Source organism: Salvelinus sp. IW2-2015, linkage group LG7, assembly GCF_002910315.2.
Source record: "Salvelinus sp. IW2-2015 linkage group LG7, ASM291031v2, whole genome shotgun sequence".
NCBI classification, from domain to species: domain Eukaryota; kingdom Metazoa; phylum Chordata; class Actinopteri; order Salmoniformes; family Salmonidae; genus Salvelinus; species Salvelinus sp. IW2-2015.
The window spans coordinates 15,675,234-15,697,660 of NC_036847.1; the positions used below are offsets into that span (position 1 = coordinate 15,675,234).

Genomic DNA, 22,427 nt, shown 5'->3' on the forward strand with positions numbered 1-22,427 from the left:
GGTTGGTTCCTGTGAGTACTATAAGAATAGGGTGAGTTCCTGGAAGGTAAGCCCGAGCAGGCTGGTACCAGCAAAGGGTAAGTCGTAGGGGATAAGACCCAGATGGGGTTGGTTCCCTGCTAAACCTGTAACAAGAGGGTGAAAGTCTCAGCAGCAGTGGCCATGCTGCAGTAGAGTGTGTGTGGATGGATAAAGTAACATGCTTGTGTACTAGGATGAAAAGTTGCCATTCAGGGTTAGATGAAAAGCCATAAGATATTTGAACGCTGATGGATTTGGGTGTATTTAGGTGTATTAGCAGTAGTAATAAAGATAGGTTGGTTGTATGCCCTGTTGGCGTGGTGAACCGTGACAGATTATGTGGAAATAGGAAGACAAGTGTGAATCATTTTGGTAATGTGTGTTATCAACAACAGTGATATTTGAGGCACAATACTGGAATAAGACATTAGGTCATCCGTATTCTCCAGTAATACATTTGCAGACGCTATAGAATAGGTTCTAATACAAGGTATTAAGTGCCATGACCAATTAATAGTAACAAATACCACTATTATCTGGGGAAGTGGGTAGCACTACCTTGGAAAAAAGTTAATAGAAGGTGTGTATTAGAGACGGGACTGAAGAAATCTAAACACCCTGGACACCGATGTGAGAGGTTTGGGAATAATAACTACTAATATGGCGACAGACGGTCCCGATTCTCCCTGTAAAGGGGAGCAAGAGGAGTTTAATAAAGCCATGAAGGCGCTGAAAGAATTGCACGAGCATTCTACCAATTTGACTCCAATATGGGAAGAATTAAGCAAACTGGATAGAATTGGGCAACATTTCCCTGCTGACGGAGAATTCAAATCAAATTAAGAATTCAGGGAAGCAATTATGACTTGGCACAATGACGTAAAAAACGAATCAAAAGCTCAATATACCAGCGTTTTGATGTCAGCATTCTGCCAACAAATAAATACAAACCGATAAACCCGGAATTAGTAGAAGTACTCAGCCACAGAAAGACTGGGTACGGGGAGTACATTGATAGAAATTGCACTTCAGCTATGATGGCAAGTTTGAAACCTGTGATCAAAACGGCAATTCTGGGTGGTTGTGGATGAAATAGAGCAAGGTGTTTTGAGAGTGGAATATTATAACTCCGCTCACTTCGCAGATGTGCAAGGGGTTATTAATACGGCCACAGTGAAAGTCACTAACAGTGGTTTCAATGGCCAAGGTAAGACAAAGAAACGTAGCGAAAAAACTTTAAAGAGTAGGGAGACAGTCCCACATCTAAAACAGGGAGCTATCCAACATTGGAAGAATGAGTGTAAAGTAAGTGCTGCCATGCAAGCATTAGCGGAACAGGGAACTTTCACATAGCTGTGTATGGTCTTGGTTCGATCGATAGAAACTGCAATCTCTATGAATCACTATGTGAAGGAAGACGTATGAGAACATGTCTTACACAACTTTTTAATAGAGGCCAGGGATCAAATATTGCGGATTCCTTATGATGAGAAATTGGCAAAATTTGCCACAGGAAAAAGTATGCTGGGTTGAATCTAGGCGAAATGCCAGGGGGATGGATTCAAAGGTAACACATTAAAATGATCTGGCCAAACACTCCTTGCAGACTCAGATTTTTTTTTTTTTTTGATCTCTTGATTCATTTTATGTGGTTTTATTATGAAATAGATTTACATTTTATGTCGTCTTATTCTGAAATAGATTTCTAGAATGGGCGAAAGGGTGGAGGGGTAACGAGGAATTAGCAAAGGGGTTACTAAACCTAAAATGAACCTTTCATTTTTTAGTTCATGAACATTGCGGTGCGGTGGTTTTAGAAAATCAAGGGGGAAAAGAGACCAGTGAATCGTTGGACTCGGTTGCGAGATAAAGTCGCTGTGTCTAAGGGTAGTACATGCTAAATAAAGGATACATAAACAATGGTGTGGATTAAAACAAACGTATAATGATTGGAGTAAGGACAGTGGATGTACCATTATCATGTTTGGTTTATAATTAATACTTGTGGATTGCCGATTAAAATGTAGCATAGTGAATGCTAACGAAATGTACACTTTCTTTTCCAGAAGAGGAGGGAGTTTCTTTATCGCTTGTTGGAATGCTCCCGGAGACTGTGGTATTAGGGAGAGCAGTTAGTGATACTCGGCAGTTTTAAGTATAAAAATATCTGGATTAGGCCATAAACTGAGCTCCCAGATAAGTAAGGCCTGTTCATGTGTGTTTTTGACCTACTGTATGGTTTACCACACACACACACACACACACACACACACACACACACACACAAAATTTACCGGTTATGAATATGCATTAGTGGTGTTGATACCATGGGATTTATTTAGTGGGGTCTTTCCAATTTGGTTTTAAATTGGGTATGCAGAAAGATTGAAATGTTTTAAATGTTTTAAAGGGTTTCTGAAGGACGGAAAGAAAAGGGGAAGGAAATATTTAATGGTGTCGAATGCCCTGTATCCTGACTTTCTGGTGAGGCATGAAATTTCTCACTAGAAATTATCGAAACAGGTGCGATTTAATTATAAAATGAATGACAAAACACCAGTCTCTATTCTATTTTACTATTACTTTATGAGAAACTATTATTTCTCATAAAGTTAGTTATCAAGAGTTGTAATTCTAAGTTGATTGGTTATTCGCATTCGTTTATTTTTGATTTAACATGTTGTTTTTGAATCACGTGGTGAATCATGTGTTCGAAGGGAAAATGACCAGTTCCCTGGGGCCCTGGTCTTTGGGTAAATATACAAGTGTATTTTGTTCAGTCTGCATATAGAAGGAAACATATATGTTAATAAGGGATGACAGTTACTCCAAATGGATTGTGATATGTGTATTGCTGATGTCATTTTTGTCTTTGTTTGAATACAAATGTCACCAGATTGTGTCTACTGGAGTGTGGGATTCCCCAATTGGTTAGGGCGCTGACTTCCTGATCTGGTAACTCTTCCGAGAGGTCGCCAGTGAAATATGGGAGTGTGAACTCATTTTGATTAAGGTTTCAACAGTAACAGTATGTTGTTATGCTCTTTGACATTTGTCATAGAGATAATGTTATTAAGAAATTGGGAATGTAGTAATTTGTCATATTCTTGTCTGGATTTCCTGAAACAGAAATTACTTGAACTAAACTGTTGTTCTGATCTGTCTTCTCTTGGGGCTATTATGGAAGGTGACGTCAGATAGTGTCTTAATGCATGTAGGAATAATTTGGTCACAAACAGCTTGTGTGAACCTCAAAACCCTCCCTAACCAGGTGAAGAAAGGCATTCAATGCGACAGTGACTTTTAACACTCCTATCTGAGTCTGTGCCATTAACCTGGGTACCGGTGGCAGGAGTACACCAGAGTCCTGAGACCGTGCATGTGGAGTGAGTGTGGAGAGAGATAACATACACATTTCTCTCATGTTCCTATTTGTATATTGAAAATCGGGACATTATCAAGGGCCATCAAATGTGACAGGCAAGAGTTAACATGTGCCGTTGGGAAGATGAACTGTAACGCTATCTGAAGAGGACACGCTAGAATGATAAGTGCCGGGAGAAAGGGGGGGTGGGGGGGGTCTACACACTGCGAACAATTTAGACTAAGTATGCATTGAGATACCGATCTTTCATTACCAGGCCACTCGCGACAGGAAAACAGGAACAAAAGGAGGGCTGTAATGAGAAGAGTTATTACCGGCAATAAAAGGTTCTATTTATAAATGTACATTCTAACCGGGATGGTGTGTGTTAGGTTGAGAAGCTTGAATTTGAGTCATACTCAAAGTAAAGTACTAAGGACTGAATTTGGGTTGGATAATGTATTAAATGTTGTAGTTATGATTCGGATACAGCGAAAGAGAGTTGCTTTCAAACGGTGATGGGTGGGGGCACTGCTCAAATTTATTAGGCCTAGGGAGGCTCTACAAACCTTATCTTTAAGTGTCCTCCGACGGGGAGGTTATTAGAGAACTCAATGGATGATGGCTTGGGTCAACCATTACGTTTTTTTCGTTTTCTTTTGTTTTACCATGTCATCAGAATTTTTATGTTATATCGCATCAATTGTTGGATGATACGGTACAATTAATTGCATACAAGGCCCATAGTCTGTGTTTTGCGCTAACAACCAAGGATGAAAATGAAGCAGACGGCAGGGAGACCAACATCACATGTGCATAGAACGGTGCGGAAGGACGGTTCTTTCCCCAGTTTTAGTCGCATCAAGGGTGGTGTGAAATTATTAAACATGTACTTTTTTTCTCTTTCCTTTTCAAGTCAATATGTTTTTAGGTTTCGTGGAACATAAGAGTGATCATTGTTCCAGAGGAGAGACTGATGTACAGTGGGGCAAGAAAGTATTTAGTCAGCCACCAATTGTGCAAGTTCTCCCACTTAAAAAGATGAGAGGCCTGTAATTTTCATCATAGGTACACTTCAACTATGACAGACAAAATTAGAAAAAAAAATCCAGAAAATCACATTGTAGTATTTTTAATGAATTTATTTGCAAATTATGGTGTGCCTATCAGGTAGCAAAGAAGGTGATGGGGAGCAAAGTGAGAATGACACGGCTTGGGAACACCTCTTGGATCCTGTGGTCTGACAGGGAAGACTGGGCGAAAGCTTGAGGAGGATTTTTATGGCTTTAATTTTTGACAAACTCAGCAGAAACGTATCCTGAAGGCATAGTTGGGCGAAGAGAGTGTGGGAATTGTCATGTTATCAAACCTTGGGTTTTCATGCATATATCATTGTGCATATCTTAACACATTATTTGTGTTCATTTTTGCTTTCCAAGTCTTGTGCTATAACTCTCTTAGGGACCAGAGGAGAACGTTGAACTGGGAGAAGTCAACAGATCCACTGGACACGTTATTATCAGTGTTCTATGAAAAATGGAAATAAGAGTGTTCATGGTGTGATTATAGGACACAGGCCATAAGTCTGAGGTTGTAAACCTCACTGTGAATGTTAATCATGTTTATCTTTTGTTCATGTGTTGTTATCATTGTTTGTTCATTTATAAGTAATTTCCAAGATTATGTAAGTTGAACAGTAGGAAACTATTGTTCAAGAGGGTGGACTGTTGGGTTCTGAGAATATGAAATATACTTATTCATGTCACTGAGGAAGAGAGGGTAATGTATAACTTTTACATTATGTCAGGATATGTTATTGTTAGCCATTCAGGGTTCCTATGGGAGGGATCCTCTGGGGAGAAAGAGACACAGTATGGTACCAAATCAACATGACACGCCTTGAGTTGGGGGAGGATGGAGCACTTTGGGGTAGAGGTCAGGTCAGATGAAGTGAGGAAGAACAGATATCACTAAGGTTCTGTTTCTAGCAACAGCGATGCATTGGATGTTCAGATGGTAGGAGGAGACTCAGCCTAGGAGAAAGGGTTAATATTAGTTGTTTGTGTGAAATGTCTTTGTCTGATGCAGCTGTATTGACCCAATGGGCGAATAAATGTGGTTCTTACGGCTGAGATCCCGCTAACGGGATCGATATGACAACAGCCAGTGAAAAGTGCAGGGCGCCAAATTCAAACAACAGAAACTCATAATTAAAATTCCTCAAGCATACAAGTATTTCACACCATTTTTAAAGATACACTTCTTGTTAATCCTACCACAGTGTCCGATTTCAAATAGGCTTTTCAGCGAAAGCACCACAAACGATTATGTTAGGTCAGAGCCAAGTCACAGAAAAACACAGCCATTTTTCCAGCCAAAGAGAGGAGTCACAAAAAGCAGAAATAGAGATAGAATGATCACTAACTTTGATTATCTTCATCAGATGACACTCATAGGACATTCATTTGTTACACAAAACATGTATGTTTTGTTCGATAAAGTTCATATTATATTATAAAAAATTCTCAGTAGTACATTGGCGCGTTATGTTCAGTAGTTCCAAAAACATCCGGTGATTTTGCAGAGAGCCACATCAATTTACAGAAATACTCATTATAAATGTTGATGAAATCAATAAGTGTTATGCATGGAATTTAGATACACTTCTCCTTAAATGCACTGCTGTGTCAATTTCAAAAAAGCTTTACGGAAAAAGCAAACCATGCAATAATCTGAGTACGGCGCTCAGAGCCCAAACAAGACAAAAAGATATCCGCCATATTGTGCAGTCAACAAAGTCAAGAAATAACATTAAACATTCACTTACCTTGATGATCTTCATCAGAATGCACTCCCAGGAATCCCAGTTCCACAATAAATGTTTTTTTTGTTCTATAAATGTCCATCATTTATGTCCAAATAACTCAGTTTTGTCTCGTGCGTTCAGTACACAATCTAAACCACGACGCGCGGGCAGGTAAATAAATATGAATTCCCAATCAGAGACAACGATAAACAGCTGCCTCTGATTGGGAACCATACCAGGGCCAACATAGAAATAGACAATCTAGAATAGGAACACCCCCCTAGTCACACCCCGACCTAACCAAAATAGAGAATAAAAAGGCTCTCTATGGTCAGGGCGTGACAGTACCCCCCCCCCCCCCCCCAAAGGTGCAGGAATCCGGTCGCAAAACATGAAACGAACTGGGGAGGGTAGGGGGGGGGTGACTAGTGGCGGTGGCGGCCTCCGGGTGTCTTTTGCCCCCGCCCAGACCACGGGTCGGCCATGGGAAGACGGTAGAACGCCGTGCCCGAACCGGGCACGCGCCGAGGAAGGCTCCCGCCATGGAGCTGAGTTGGCCGCCGGGCCTGGACTGAGCATGCCGCAGAGGAAGTCCTGCCATGGACGGGACTGGACGTCGTGCCTGGACTGGGCACCGGGCAGAGGAAGGCTCCGCCTTGGTGGAGGACTGGACACCATGCGCTGGACATCAGCGCAGAGGGAGGCTCCTGCCCTTAGCTGGGCGTTCTGGAACTGGGACCGTCGCAGGAGGTTCCGAACCGTGGACCGTCGCAGGAGGTTCCGGCTGTGGACCGTCGCGGAGGAGGTCCGGACTGGTGACCACTCGCAGGAGGTTCCGGACTGTGGACCGTGCGCAGAAGGTTCCCGGATTGTGACAGTCGCAGGAGGTTCCCGGACTGTGGACCGGCAGGAGGTTCCCGGACTGTGGACCGTCGCAGGAGGTTCCGGCATGTGGACCGTCGCAGGAGGTTCCGGGACTGTGGACCGTCGCAGGAGGTTCTGGACTGTGGATGTTGCCGGAAGCTCTAGACTGTTGAACCGTCGCCAGAAGCTCTGGACTGTGGACCGTCGCCAGAAGCTCTGGACTGGGGACTGTCGCCAGAAGCTCTGGACTGGGGACGTCTCTGGAAGCCTGGTGCGTGGAGCCGGAACACGGTGGCACCGGACTGGTGACACGCACTTCAGGGCAAGTGTGAGGAGGAGACACAGGACGTACCGGACTGGGAAGGCGCACTGGACGGAGCCTAGTGCGTGGAGCCGGCACAACTGGTACCGAACAGATGACAACCTCTGCACGTGTGAGTGCGGGGGCTAGCACTAGGAACGCTACTGGGCTGTGGAGGCGCACTGGAACCTGGTGCGGTAGAGCCGGCACAAATTGTACCGGAACGATGACACACTTCGCACAGCGAGTGCGGGGAGCTGGCACAGGACGTACTGGGCTGTGACGGCGTACTGGAGACTTGGTGCGTGGAGCTGGCACAGATTTGCCGGGCTGAGAAGGCGCTCTTCAGCGCGCCTGCACTGCAGCATACCCTTTCAAAAACCTTTCTCCGGTATCTCTCATTACCTTCCTCTATCAACTCCCACACAGGCTCTGGCTCACTCCCCGGTCCGGCAACCACCCGCGTGCCCCCTCCCCCCAAAATATTGGGCTGTTTTTGGGGCTTTCTAAGTAGCCGCGAACCCCGGCATCGTCACTGTCCTCCCTCTCTCCTTGCGTCTGCCGCAAAAGAAGGCGATCCTGTCCGCCAGATTTCCTCCCAAGTCCAGGATCCCTTCCCATCCAATATCTCCTCCCAAATCCAGGATACCCTCTCCTCCTAGGCACGCCGCTTGGTCCTGTTGTGGTGGGATCTTCTGTCACGATCGTCGTTGGAAGCATACTCGGACCAACGTGCAGCGTGATCTAGGTTCCACATATTTATTGGAGTGAAACGCACAAAAAAAAAGAATAAACGATACGTGAAGCTCAAGCAGTGCTCACAGGCAACTACACAGAAACAAGATCCACAACACAGAGTGGGGAAATGGCTGCCTAAATATGATTCCCAATCAGAGACAATGATAAACAGCGCCTCTGATTGGGAACCATACCAGGCCAACATAGAAATAGACAATCTAGATAGGAACCACCCCCCCCCCGCCCCCTAGTCACATCCCGACCTAACCAAAATAGAGAATAAAAAGGCTCTCTATGGTCAGGGCGTGACATAAACATACAGTAGGAAGACCAACCTGCTGAAGGACACACAAGAAAGCCTATTGAACTTCTCAAAAACAAACCTAAGCAAGCTTAAAATGGGCCTCCTGAGTTGCACAGTGGTCTAAGGCACTGCATCACAGTGCTAGCTCTGCCACAAGAGATTCTGGGTTTTAGTCCAGGCTCTGTCGCAACCGGGAGACCCATGGGGCAGCGCACAATTGACCAAGCGTCGTCTGGATTAGGGGATGGTTTGGCCGACAGGGGTGTCCTTGTTTTGCACTAGCGACTCTTGTGGCAGTGCACACTGATACAGTCGCCAGGTGTACGGTGTTTCCTCTGACACATTGGCTTCTGGGTTAAGTGGGCATTGTGTCAAGAAGCAGTGCAGCTTGGCTTGGCTTGGCTTGGCTTGGCTGGTTGGGTTGGGTTGGGTTGCATGGCTCTCGACCTTCGCCTCAGCCAAGTCTGTATGGGAGTTGCAGAGACAGGACTGTGACTACCAATTGGATACCATGAAAAAGGGATGAAAAAAATAAGCAAGCTAAAATCCTGGGGAAATGTTCTGTGGACCAATTAAACTAAATTAGAGCTCTTTGGCAATACAGATCACAAACCCACATTAAGCTTTCAATGTGGGGTTGCTTTGGTACGAGGGGCCTTGAACGTGTGCAAGGCATCATGAAATCAGCAGAATAACCCAGTGTCCAAAGACTGGGTCTCCATTGAAGGTCATGGGTCTTCCAGCAGGACAATGAAGCCAAACACACATCAAAAAGCAGACAGAAATGTTTCAAGAAGAAACACTGGACTGTTCTAGAGTGGCCAGTGAAGAGTCCAGATCTGAATCATATCCAAAACCTATGGTAAGATCTGAAAACAGCAGGTGGTAGATGGCACCCCTCAAACACTGAATAATTAGAGCAGTTTGCTGTTGAAGTGAGGTCCAAATGGCCAATAGAAAGATGCAGCAAGATCATTGATGGCTACAAAAAGCGTTTGTTGGCATTTATTTTGGCCAAAAGCTGTGTATGGAACCAAGTACTAGCTGCGGGGTGCCAATAATACATGCAAGGGTGCCAGTATATTTGGCCACAATTGTATATGGCATTGCATCATACAGGTACAGTTGAAGTTTACATACACCTTAGCCAAATACATTTAAAATCAGTTTTTTTTACAACGTCTGACATTTAATCCTCGTAAAAATCCCTGTCTAAGGTCAGTTAGGATCACCACTTTATTTTAAGAATGTGAAATGTCAGAATAGAGATGATTCTTTATTTAAGATTTTATTTATTTTTATCACATACCCAGTGGGTCAGAAGTTTACATACACCCAATTAGTATTTGGTAGCATTGCCTTGAAATTGTTTAACTGGGTCAAACATTTCGGGTAGCCTTCCACAAGCTTCCCACAATAAGTTGGGTGAATTTTGGCCCATTCCTCCTGACAGAGCTGGTGTAACTGAGTCAGGTTTGTAGGCCTCCTTGCTCACACACGCTTTTTCAGTTTTGCCCACACATTTTCTATAGAATTGAGGTCAGGGCTTTGTGATGGCCAATCCAATACCATGACTTTGTTGTCCTTAAGCCATTTTGCCACAACTTTGGAAGTATGCTTGGGGTCATTGTCCATTTATAAGACCCATTTGCGACCAAGCTTTAACTTCCTGACTGATGTCTTGAGGTGTTGCTTCAATATATCCACATAATTTTCCTGCCTCATGATGCCATCTATTTTGTGAAGTGCACCAGTCCCTCCTGCAGCAAAGTACCCCCACAACATGATGCTGCCACCCCCGTGCTTCACGGTTGGGATGGTGTTCTTCGGCTTGTAAGCCTCCCCATTTTTCCTCTAAACATAACAATGGCCATTATGGCTAAACAGTTTTATTTTTGTTTCATCAGACCAGAGGACGTTTCTCCAAAAATAACAATCTTTGTCCCCATGTGCAGTTGCAAACCGTAGTCTGGCTTTTTTAAGGCAGTTTTGGAGCAGTGGCCTTTAAGATTATGTTGATATAGGACTAGTTTTACTGTGGATATATATATTTTTGTACCTGTTTCCTCCAGCATCTTCACAAGGTCCATTGCTGTTGTTCTGGGATTGATTTGCACTTTTCGCACCAAAGTATGTTCATCTCTAGGAGACAGAACACGTTTCTTCCTGAGCGGTATGACGGCTGCGTGGTCCCATGTTGTTTATACCTGTGTACTATTGTTTGTACAGATGAACGTGGTACCTTCAGGCGTTTGGAAATTGCTCCCAAGATGAACCAAACTTGTGGAGGTCTACAATTTATTTTCTGAGGTCTTGGCTGATTTCTTTTGATTTTCCCATGATGTCAAGCAAAGAGGCACTGAGTTTGAAGGTAGGCCTTGAAATACATCCACAGGTACACCTCCAATTGACTCAAATMATGTCAATTAGCCTATCAGAAGCTTCTAAAGCCATGACATAATTTTCTGGAATTTTCCAAGCTGTTTAAAGGCACAGTCAACTTAGTGTATGTAAACTTCTGACCCACTGGAATTGTGAGACAGTGAATTATAAGTGAAATAATCTGTCTGTAAACAATTGTTGGAAAAATTACTTGTGTCATGCACAAAGTAGATGTCCTAACCGACATGCAAAAACTATAGTTTGTTAACAAGAAATTTGTGGAGTGGTTGAAAAATGAGTTTTAATGACTCCAACCTAAGTGTATGTATACTTCCGACTTCAACTGTATATAAGATGTTATAGAGGACAAAATCTGCAAGCCATGTGTGTAGCTAGCTTGCTACCTTGATTTCTGTCAGATGTGCAGGAGAATAAGGGATTACATCCTTGAGTAAATCTAAAAGGTCTAGTTCCATTAGGAAAAGGAGGCCGGGTGCATTAGGTCTGGGTCTGAACACAGTTATCCAGATAGACACTCAGAGAGCAGTAGGGGACATGAGTGCAGACAAAGCAGGCACCCTAATGCACAGGCTCTGAAAAAAAAAGTGCCACTGTGATTTCTCTTTAACTCTGTATAGCATCTTGGGTCTTGGCCACATTCAAATCCCGAAGCCTTCTTGAGGCATTTCTAGTTAATCGTTAACCCTCTATTCTATAATTACTAGAAAGACCCTGGATGACATTTTGACCGTTGATATTTCAATAGTATAAATATTCCATAATAAATAATGAATGCATTTATTATGTTAAAATAGGCCATAAGAAACCTCAGGACACGAAATCTAAATTGTAATCAGTCCGAAAATGTATTGATTGATCCAGAAGTGCATAGATTGTAAATACTAAAATAAGAAGATGGTGCTTTTTCTGACTTCACAGCTTGGAATAGCTCATTATCCCAATCCCTCTCAGACCAGCTTGAGCACATCCAAAAGTGTGCTTGCCGCATCATCCTGGGCACTGCATATGTGAGGTACACCGTTGCACTGGAGACACTGGCACTGCAAACACTTGAAGAGCAAAGAGAGCAGCTGTGCCTGGATTTTGCAATCTCTCTCTACAAGTCCCCCTTCCGTGACTGGTTAGTTGCTTGTCTAAGTTTCCATCCAATTCTAAAATCTGCATATGCGCATTTTCCCACCAGAGTTGTGTTTCCATCAAATTGACTTGTTGCGGATAAAAGTTGTGCGTGATAACGTTGTGTACATACAAAGCACTGTTAACCTTAAATTTCCATGTACCGAATAGAAAGCAAGAGTTTTTTTCTACCAATGGTTTTGTTACAAAAACTGTTGCAATAAATAGCATACTTGCCCAATCTGGTTTTGGCGCATGCCCTCTAGACAACAGTTCACTGATAAAGTGGACATGGTAGGTTATATTGATGAGATATGGAAGAGCAAGACACTTTTTATTTGATAATTGCCAACCAAGAACCGATCATCATGCCACCAGCATTCAAATAATACCCATGATATTTATTTATTTATTGTAGGCCTACATATGACTTATGGAAATAGTGTACCACTTAAACAAGCTTTTAGTTGGTCCTTTCACAGTCATTAGCTGTTCCGCAAAAGCTTTCTTACCTCCAGAGTGGGGTGGTGGGCCACAGAGTAAGACCACTCCTTGGCCCTCACGAACCCTCACTGGACTTCGACTCTGTGTCTTGAAATTCTCCAAATCTGTTTCAGAGAGACAAAAGGAATAGGCCAAAATGATCAAGCAGTATTCTACTGAATTTATGAAGCAATGGCAATAGCCATTATTGCCATTATCTAACCAAATATTGACATAGTAGTTAATCTATCATCGGTAGTGTGGAACACCATGCAGTGACTTGACATTATACAAATTGTTATAGCCCCAAACACAGGTCATGTCTTTTTGTCTAATACTCCCTTGAAACAGTGAGTCATTGATTATTCTTAGGACTACAATTTCATATTTTGGGACACAAATTTGATCTATATTCTTATATTAATATGTATCATCATTTGTTATTCTAGTTCCTATCTAATATATTGAGCATCTACCTCATTGGGTTAAATGGCAGTATCCGACACCTTTGGACAACTTTGAGAGACAATAATTTCTTCCCGTGTACTTACAGAACTGTTCAATCCCAAACACCTCCAGCATGCGGAAAGCCCTTCCTCAAGTATAAGTCACACATGAGTGATTTTAATTGAAAATTTGTATTGTTATCACTTTCTGTGTTTCATTCATTACTTTCCTCATTGCACACGTTCCAGCAACAATTAAATGGCTATGAGATTGAAATAGCATGTGTATGGCAACCAATTACTTCTTGACAACCTACTCGGGAAATAGGACAACAATCCACGTCTGTCTTTTCTCTGCTGTTGTTGCTCTTGTAGATTCCTAAGAGCCTATACTGCAAAATAGCAAACCAAAGTAACCAATAATGCCATAATCAAGAGAGAATGGAAATACAAAGAATAATAATGTACTGTAACATCTACTTCCCCATGAATACATGAACTTAATGAGAACACTGCCTCAATTAACAGATTCATTTGAATAATATTGGGGAATTATGTCACCATGTCTGTGTGATGCTTCAGGGACATCTGTGCCCCGCCTAAGCAAGATTTATGTGAAACACTTCTAGATCGATTCTAAGTCTTGAATACCATGAGTGATTAGTTCTGCTTTAGGTAGCAGTTTAAATTGGGAATTACAGAGCCCACTGATTTATTAAAAGTATAAAGAGGTCAGGTACAGTAATGAATGTCCTCAAGGCTATGCGATAACTTTGTTATAAAGGCCCGTTTTTCTTATTTCCCATATTCTTGAATTCCCCTTTAACCTGTAAACATACATTTAGACACTTAGATTGTTGAGGCAGTCCAGTTAAAAAAATGTCTTTCTATGTTTTATCAGGTGCACAAGTATTCAGCATTTGAGAGGCATGATTAGGTGGATTTGGAAAACAACCAAATCTCAAGACGCCACTGAAATGACTTTGTTAAAGAAAGTCATTGCTATCATCAAAGTTATCTTTCCCTATCCCTTTCACAACATGAAGCGAGTGTCAGGTTAGTGCTTACAATCAACTATTGGCACATTGGATTTCTAACAACACGTCCTGTGTTTTCAGAACTAACGAGGTGTAAGAACTAACTGAACACGGTATATAATTCCAAAAATGATTAACATTTAAAATAAAAATTTCTCAAAGTGAGTATTACAATAAATATTTATTTGACAAAGAATCCCTGAAACTAGGTGAAATCTGTATATGAGCAGTATTTCCCAATAGCACCTACCAACATTGCTACACCACCGTTAAGTGGGAAAAAACAGTCAATATTCTCATAGTGTGAAACGCAAATGAGCTGGACACACTAAAGCCAGCCATGCCTGACAAACCAAACTGTTCTGCAACCCCTGGATTATTTTGTCAAGCCTATCAAAGACATACCTCTGTGTGCTTTTTCATTGCCTAATTCAAGCTATTTTGAGTGCTTTCAGGTCCATGAAATTGGATGTGAATTAGCATTTTGTGACTTAATGCAATGAATCAGAGGAGATTGAATCAAAAGAGAATGTGAGGAACTTTTGTTGTGGTGTGAACGAGAGCATTAACCAACAGTCATGGCTTGTCCTTCACAGTTATTTAATATTGAGTCATATTACTGTAGAAAGTACCACTCAAACCACTTTCATAGCCTAAAATGTAAATGTTATGGTATACCGCTTTGAATAGTTTATATGATATGATACTGTTCCCATCTCTTCATTCATCTATGTTCTACTTATTGAAAAAGTGAGCAACACACAATTTTGCAGTGAGCACTCAGAAATAAGTATGATATTACAAGACTGAGACACTTTACAGCAGGTATATTCAACTCTTACCCAATGAGGTCAAGAGTCTGCTGGTTTTCTGGTCAAACTGACAATTAACTGCGCCCACCTGGCTTCCCAAGTCTAAATCTGTCCCTGATTACAACAAATGCTGTGGAACTGCCTTTGAGTTGCAGAATTGAGTTTGAGAAATGTACACTATGACATCAAAAACGTTAATTGAGAAACTCTTTAAAATTGCTCTCTAGCATTGTGTGATAAATTGCTGATATATTTTGGACAGGCCAAGACTGTGAGTGCTGTTCATTTCCCCACTCTCTGATTGCTATAAAACTAAATAAGGATGTAATGTTCCCTTGAGGCGAAAGTGTGAAAATTATGAAAGGGACTTGATAGAAACGAAGGAAGGCATTTGTTAAAAACAAGAGATAGAATTCAGATCTACTTGTGAAATGGATTGAATGTCAGACAGACACTGGAAAACAAATATGCAAATGATGTGCAATTGTGAGGCTGAACTGAAGAAGAGATATGAAATCTGATGCTCCTAAGATACAAGTGAATTGCATCCTGTGCAGTTTCTTAAATACATTTGTTTCACCATTCAATAATTAAGCACAGAGCTAAACCCTAGCGATGATCTGGAAACAACATTGCATCTGGAGCATATCATGCGCATTCTCTTGGGTACATATTAAAAGGTTATTCCTGCAATATGGCAGTTACAATCTGTGGAGTAATGTTATATTTTACCACAGCAGAGTCGAGAGACTTTCAATTATAAAAATCCCAAAGAGATTACAGAATTCAATCTGCCCCTAGAACGAGTGAGATTATTCCAGTACACACAACAGACGAGCAGAGGCTTTTAAAACATTTCACCACAGTATTGTCAGTGGAATCATCAACCTTTAAATGTTGTGATATTTTAAGCCCATATTAGATGGTGAGAGATTGTCCGCAGTTTATATGGCTCAGCCCACAGGCTGGTGGTGGATGAAGGGCTGCCATGCATCCCTAACACAATCACTCTTTGTGCCTACATTTTTATGAAAAAAAATATATTTGTTCAATTTCACACATGTACAAATGTGCATTAATACGCATAGTGTGAATTGGAAATGTGTTTTTTTTGCATATCCCAACTCCCCCTGACACTCCCTCAGAGAGTTGGATCACAGCCAGGGTCATCATTGTCCAGCAGCCCTGGAGCAATTAGGGTTAAGTGCCTTGCTCAAGGGCAGATTAACAGATTTTCACCTTGTCGGCTAAGGATTTGAACTAGCGACCTTTCGGGTACTGGCCCAACACTAGTATACCTGCCACCCTATATATGATATATGATATATTATATACGGATATCCTACTAATCTTGGTAACGCTGAGCCAGCAAAATACCAATTAAAAGACCAACTTCAGTAGCCACAAGAGCCTATGTGCCTACAACTTTATATTTTAAACCAATACTTTTCATGGTCCAGCTGCATCATGTGCAACATCTACAGTGGATTCTAAAATGATTGACACCTTTGATAAAGATGAGCAAAAGAGACTGTATAAGATACATCATTCAAATACTGAGCTACAGCATATTGTATGCGTTATCAAGGTGAGGTATTGAAACGTACTGAAAACAGGGGTGTCAATAATTGTACTTGTCATGTCCTGATCTGTTTCACCTGTTTCTTGTGTTTGTCTCCACCCCCTCCAGGTGTCGCTTATTTTCCCGAGTATATTTATCCCTGTGTTTCCTGTCTCTCTGTGCCAGTTCGTCTTGTATGTTTTCAAGTCAAGCAGCATGTTTTCCCATGCTCCTGCTTTCTATTTATCTTTTGCTAGTCCTCCCGGTTTTGACCCTTGCCTGTTTTCTGGACTCCATTCCAGACTGCCTTACCATTCTGCCTGCCCTGACCTCGAGCCTGCCTGCCACTCTGTACCTCCTGGACTCTGAACTGGTTTTGGCCTTTTGCCTGTCCACGAACATTCTCTTGCCTACCCCTTTTGGATTGTTAATAAATATCAGACTCTAACCGTCTGCCTCCTCTGTCTGCATCTGGGTCTCGCCTTGTGCCTTGATAGTATTATACTGAACAAAAATTTAAACGCAACATTCAACAATTTCAAAGACGTTACTGAGTTACGGTTCATATAAGGAAATCAGTCAATTGAAATAAATTCATTAGGCCTTAATCTATGGATTTCACATGACTGGGAATGAAGATATGCATCTGTTGGTCACAGATACAGTACCTTAAAAAAAAGGTAGGGGTGTGGATCAGAAAAGCAATCACTATCCGGTGTGACCACCATTCACATCACGCAGAACGGAGGTTGTTGGTTGAGTCCTGTGGAATGTTGTCCCACTCCTCTTCAATGGCTGTGCGAAGTTGCTGGATATTGGCGGGAACTGGAACATGCTGTCGTACACGAGCACCCCAAACATGCTTAATGGGTGACATGTCTGGTGAGTACACAGGCCATGGAAGAACTAGGACATTTTCAGCTTCCAGGAATTGTGTACAGATCATTGCGACATGGGGTCATTCATTATCATGCTGAAACATGAGGTGATGGTGGCGGATGAATGGCACAGCATACTCACCAGATATGCCCCAACCATTGAGAATTGTGGGATGCTCTGGATCAACATGTACGACACCGTGTTCCAGTTCCCACCTATATCCAGCAACTTCGCACAGTCATTGAAGAGGAGTGAGACAACATTCCACAGGCTACAATCAACAGCCTGATCAACTTTATGCGAAGGAGATGTGTCGCGCTGCATGAAGCAAATGGTGGTCACACTGGTGGTCAGACTGGTTTTCTGATCCATGCGCTTACCTTTTATGTATCTGTGACTAACAGATGTATATCTGTATTCCCAGTCATGTGAAATCCATACACTCTTGGGAAAAAAGGTGCTATCTAGAACTTAAAAGGGTTCTTCGGCTGTCCCCATAGGAGAACCCTTTGAATAACCCTTTTTGGTTCCAGGTAGAACCATTTTGGTTCCATGTAGAACCCTTTACACAGAGGGTTCTACATGGAACCAAAAATAGTACTACCTGGAACCAAAAAGAGTTATCTTATGGGGACAGCCAAAGAACCCTTTTTGTAAGAGTGTAGATTAGGGCCTAATGAATTTATTTAAATTGACTGATATCCTTATATAAACTGTAACTGATTAAAATCTTTGAAATTGCTGTATGTTGCATTTATATTTTTGTTCAATATATGTTACATCTTTGTTATATTACATCCTATTTTATAAAAAATCAAAGCCTCAAAGAGGGACAAAAAAGCACTCCAGGTGCTTCTGGTCTGGTCCAAGTCTTTTACAAATGGCATGATACAGACTTTCAAAACAGGCTTCTCCTCAATTCATTATTCCTCTGACCCGGCACCGTTCAATCATTCTGCAGGATTAATTAAGTTATACCAAGAGCAACAAATAAGATGGATGACACATCACCGCAGATACTTGTCCTTGTCAGTTGACAAAAGCCACAGGTCCCAGGTCAGAGCCAGGCAATGAACGAGACCAATCACAGTGACATACAGTGCAGGTCAGACCTCGAAAATTGGTAGGAAATATGAATATGATACACTGCCTGGTGTAGACATTTGGTGTCAGTGGTGGGATTCACATGAATATGATATACTGCTTTGTGGGGACTCGTGACTCAAATGCACCCATTAAGAAGCCAGCTAAATACCCGGGGTGCTCTCACAAGGATCATCCCTAGGTCTGCTAAAAGGAAACAGACGTCAGAATTCAATCTGGATGTACCATCTGTTCTCAGAGGTTCACGCTGTCATTTTAGATGGGATGCCCGTCAGAGCAGAGGCCCTGAGTTTACCTTGCCATCAGAGATGCCGAAGACTTAAAATGTGATAGATGAAGACTGTAAAACATCAGTTATATAGCTGCTGTCAAGGCCCCCGACAATCACACCCTCTTCATCCCAGACCTACCCTTTGGTAGAGCTGTTGCATTTAGGGCTGTTACGGTGACCGTATTACCTTCACACCGACAGTCACGAGTCATGACCGCAGTCAAATTCCACGAGACCATTGAGTCACAGTAACTAGACTTCTCCAAAACTGCGCTCTGATGCCGCTAATGGTCATTTGTAGACTACCAAACTAACCAGTCGCCAATGGCGTGGTACTCAGTGCTCTATTGTTCCTCTAATCCCTCTGGCATCAATGCAAATGCTTGAAAATCTAAATAAACACTTCATGAGAGCTTTGGCATTCAGAGTTTGAGCGGAATAAGATAACCTGTTGCACAGCGAGAGCCAGATTCTTATAACTGGTTGATACATGTAATTTCCATAATCCCATGTTGCACTATATTTCTACAGGCTATGCTATGCAATTGCGTGAGAAAACAGAGGTTTGATGGCCTCCATTAAAAAGAGAAGAGTCCTATCAGTTTTCAATAGACTATATTTATTGCTCAACTTTCCTAATATTGAGCACATTGCTTCGCTTTAAGACTGGAGTAGCCTACCTGACTGGCATGAAAATTAACTGCCGGGAAAAGCTTCCTCCATTTGCTATTCAAGTGCATATGAATTACATGTATTTCCCCCCCTGCCCGTGTTCTGACAGGTGCATGATAATGGCCCATTCTAAATCAAAACTAATTTCACACATATATTACTTAGTATATGTAAAGACAAGATTAAATTGAGAATAGTCTGATGGGTGAGAATATTATCACTTGTGAATGATGCCCAGCGTGTGCAGTCCAAGGCAAGAAACATGCATTCTTTTGCGACTTTTTCAAATCATAGTCGCATGCATCATGTAGCCTAGCCCATACTGTAGGCCTATCTATATGTTTTGATAAAGTTTGTGTCACAACTAAAGTGGCCAAATAAGGCCTAGGACTCCTGGAACATGGTTGGAGAGCACATAGCCTACAGAGTCTAATGAAACATGTGTTCTTATAAGCCCAGTCATTGCTCAATCGACCTGTGAAAACAGACTTATGACTCGCCACTATTTAAAAAAGGATCCCATCTTTCTCGTGCTGCTACATTTATTACCAAATGAATCTGCTTTACAACCGACGTAGCTTACCTGGCATATTAAAAACGTAACCGCACGGAACCTCCATTCACTATTCGAGTGCAGGATATGGATGAAATGTTGTTTTGTGGGCCATTCTAAATAAAAAATCATTCCACACATATATTAGTGGACTATGAGAATATTATCAAGTGCTTGTCAAATTGTGAATGAGAGACTGCGCAAGAAACAGAGCAGAGCTCATGCCTTTCATGCAACTTTAAAAAAATCATCATTAGAGTCACATCAATGCAGCCTTAGAATGTATTAGAAATCAAAACATATAGCCTAAGGTTTGTATCACAACTAACGTTGCATAAATAACTGTAAATTAGGCATATAGGAGGACCTGTTTCAAATTAACACTTTGTTAACCGCTCAACACGGTTGGAAAATATCCTTTCTATTTTATTCAGCTATGTGGAATTGTATTCTTCTTACTATAAAATAATATAAAATAATGCCACGGGAATTCTAAGCAAATCTTGTCTGCTAAATGAACTTGTGTAGCCCACAGCCATACAGCACAGCCAGATCACGGCTTAACATAAGGATGACTCAGAATATGCTATTCTGTTCTTCTGAAATAGGCTACATTTTTTTCTTCATATCACAATGTTTCTTTAGATCTACCTAAAATAAATAATGGTATTATTGTGATGGTGTAAGCTATATTAAATGGATTTATTAGATTTTTTGAAATGCAGATGTTCCAAATATCCACATCAGTGGCTTGTAAACTATGCCTGGAAGCCCAGAGAGGCTAAACGTTATTATGTTAATTAACTGTCATTTACCGTGAGACCGGCAGTTATTTGCATGCCAGTGACCGGTTGACAAAATGTCATGATCGCCACATCCCTAGTTGCATCTCCTATCACACAGATGTCCCAAGCCCCTGTTTAAGCTGGATTAAAGGATCAACTTAGTGACATAATCATGGTTTGCTAATGACTGATGCTTTGTGATAGAATCCACTGCCTTTTTCCTTGGACTGAGAAATATTCCATTTAAACCTTTACTGTATTAAGAGGAAAACTCACAAGCTATATGTAGACTAGCTTCTCTGCTGACGATGGTGCCGAAAGAGTTGGTTGCCAGACACTGGTAGATCCCGACGTCCTCCTCTTTGTTCAGATGGCTGATGCGTAGGTTGCCCCCAGTGAGGGCATAGCGTGACCCTGATCTAGGTACAATGAAGGAGTCATTCAGCTTCCACCTGAAAAAGCAAGAACATTAAAAGGATAAGTTGACAAGAGAACGGTAGGGAAAGTCCACTAGCATGTACAGAATGAGCCTTATATGTGTATGAGTGATCTCATCATAATGCCTGGAAATATTACATAAAGTAAAACATTCACAAGTGTGGGCTACATATTGTAAGCACACAAAAGCAACGACAAACTGGAACAGGTTACTAGACACAGAACACCTTAAATATGAAGAAAATATACAATCCTCAGAGTTACGGACTGACCGGTCAATCCGGGACATGTATTAAATGCAAATTGAGCTTACATGCTAAAAACACATCATATATGTATAGTATTTGGCTAAATGACTAGAAAACACAAATGCGCAATAAACATTGTCTATCAATGTTTTAAGCGATTTTCAATTGAATTTCAAAGTTAGAGACACCTAAAGAACGACTTTATTCCCGACGTTTTCATATTATCGGAGGTGTGTATGATCATGTTCACAACTATCCTATTATTAGGCTGCACAAGCCCCAGTGCCACAAACACAACATATCCTATTGCCCAACTCTCGTGTTTCCTTGAAGGTTGCCCAGTTCTGGTTCATTATGCATGTGATCCATACAGTCAGATAGCATAATCACACACTTTCATCATGATCAAATTGCAATCACAATCCAAGACAAGGCAAATTTATGGCAAATTCCAAATTAAAACAAACGACACAAGGCCCTGTGCTTGTCGCTCCAAACAACACTGAATATAATTGATGTGGGATGTAATCAGTGAGAGACATTACTCATTTGCAACCATAATTCATTTTCATTAAATTCCTTTCACGCCTTGCTCAATTTAAACATGGGATGAGACCAAAATCAATGGCTGTAAATACTGTCATAATTTTATTTTCCAGCGACACCTCAAAAGCAACCAGACCTCCCTGCTCAATAATAATCCCAAGTGGGAGGCCCTGGGACAAGAATTGTAACCTATTCCTAAACCAATCACAATGATTTTCAAACGCTACATGGGGATGTAGCCTATAGCCTACCTAATGAGAATGATAAGCCAATTTCTTTAAATTAACCTTTATTCAACCAGCAAAAGACCCTTGAGGACAGAAATATATTTTTCAATGGGGACCTGGAAAGTCAACAGGAAGTAGTCAGCGTGTAAATACAACACAAGAGCACAATACGATCACAAAGGTCAACAACATTTTCCCCTTTCGATGCTTTAAACTCAGCAAGCGATACCCTCTCCTCCAGTTTAAAGTATTTTGCAGCTCGTTCCAACACCAAGGAGCATTATACGAAAATTATAGTTTTCCCATTTCAGTTCTGGCCTTAGGAACCGTGAAAGATTGTAGCAGCTGAGAACGGGGACTATACGTTTGTGATTACCTTTTTAGTGAGGGGGACAGGTAAAAAAGCAATAGTCCAAGCAATGCTTTGTACACGAAGATGTACTGTACC

General features: G+C 41.6%; 1 protein-coding gene across 2 annotated transcripts in view; it reads right to left on the bottom strand.

Moving 5' to 3' along the window:
* cntn3a.1 (contactin 3a, tandem duplicate 1) overlaps positions 1-22,427 on the bottom strand; it is a 107,782-nt gene that overhangs the window by 52,072 nt on the left and 33,283 nt on the right. For both annotated transcript variants that reach the window (XM_023991132.1, XM_023991131.1), the window contains exons 4-5: positions 20,797-20,972; positions 12,430-12,525 (exon numbers count right to left, since the gene is read on the bottom strand). In XM_023991132.1, the coding sequence (XP_023846900.1) occupies positions 12,430-12,525; positions 20,797-20,972 (272 nt within the window). The remainder of the gene's footprint in view (positions 1-12,429; positions 12,526-20,796; positions 20,973-22,427) is intronic.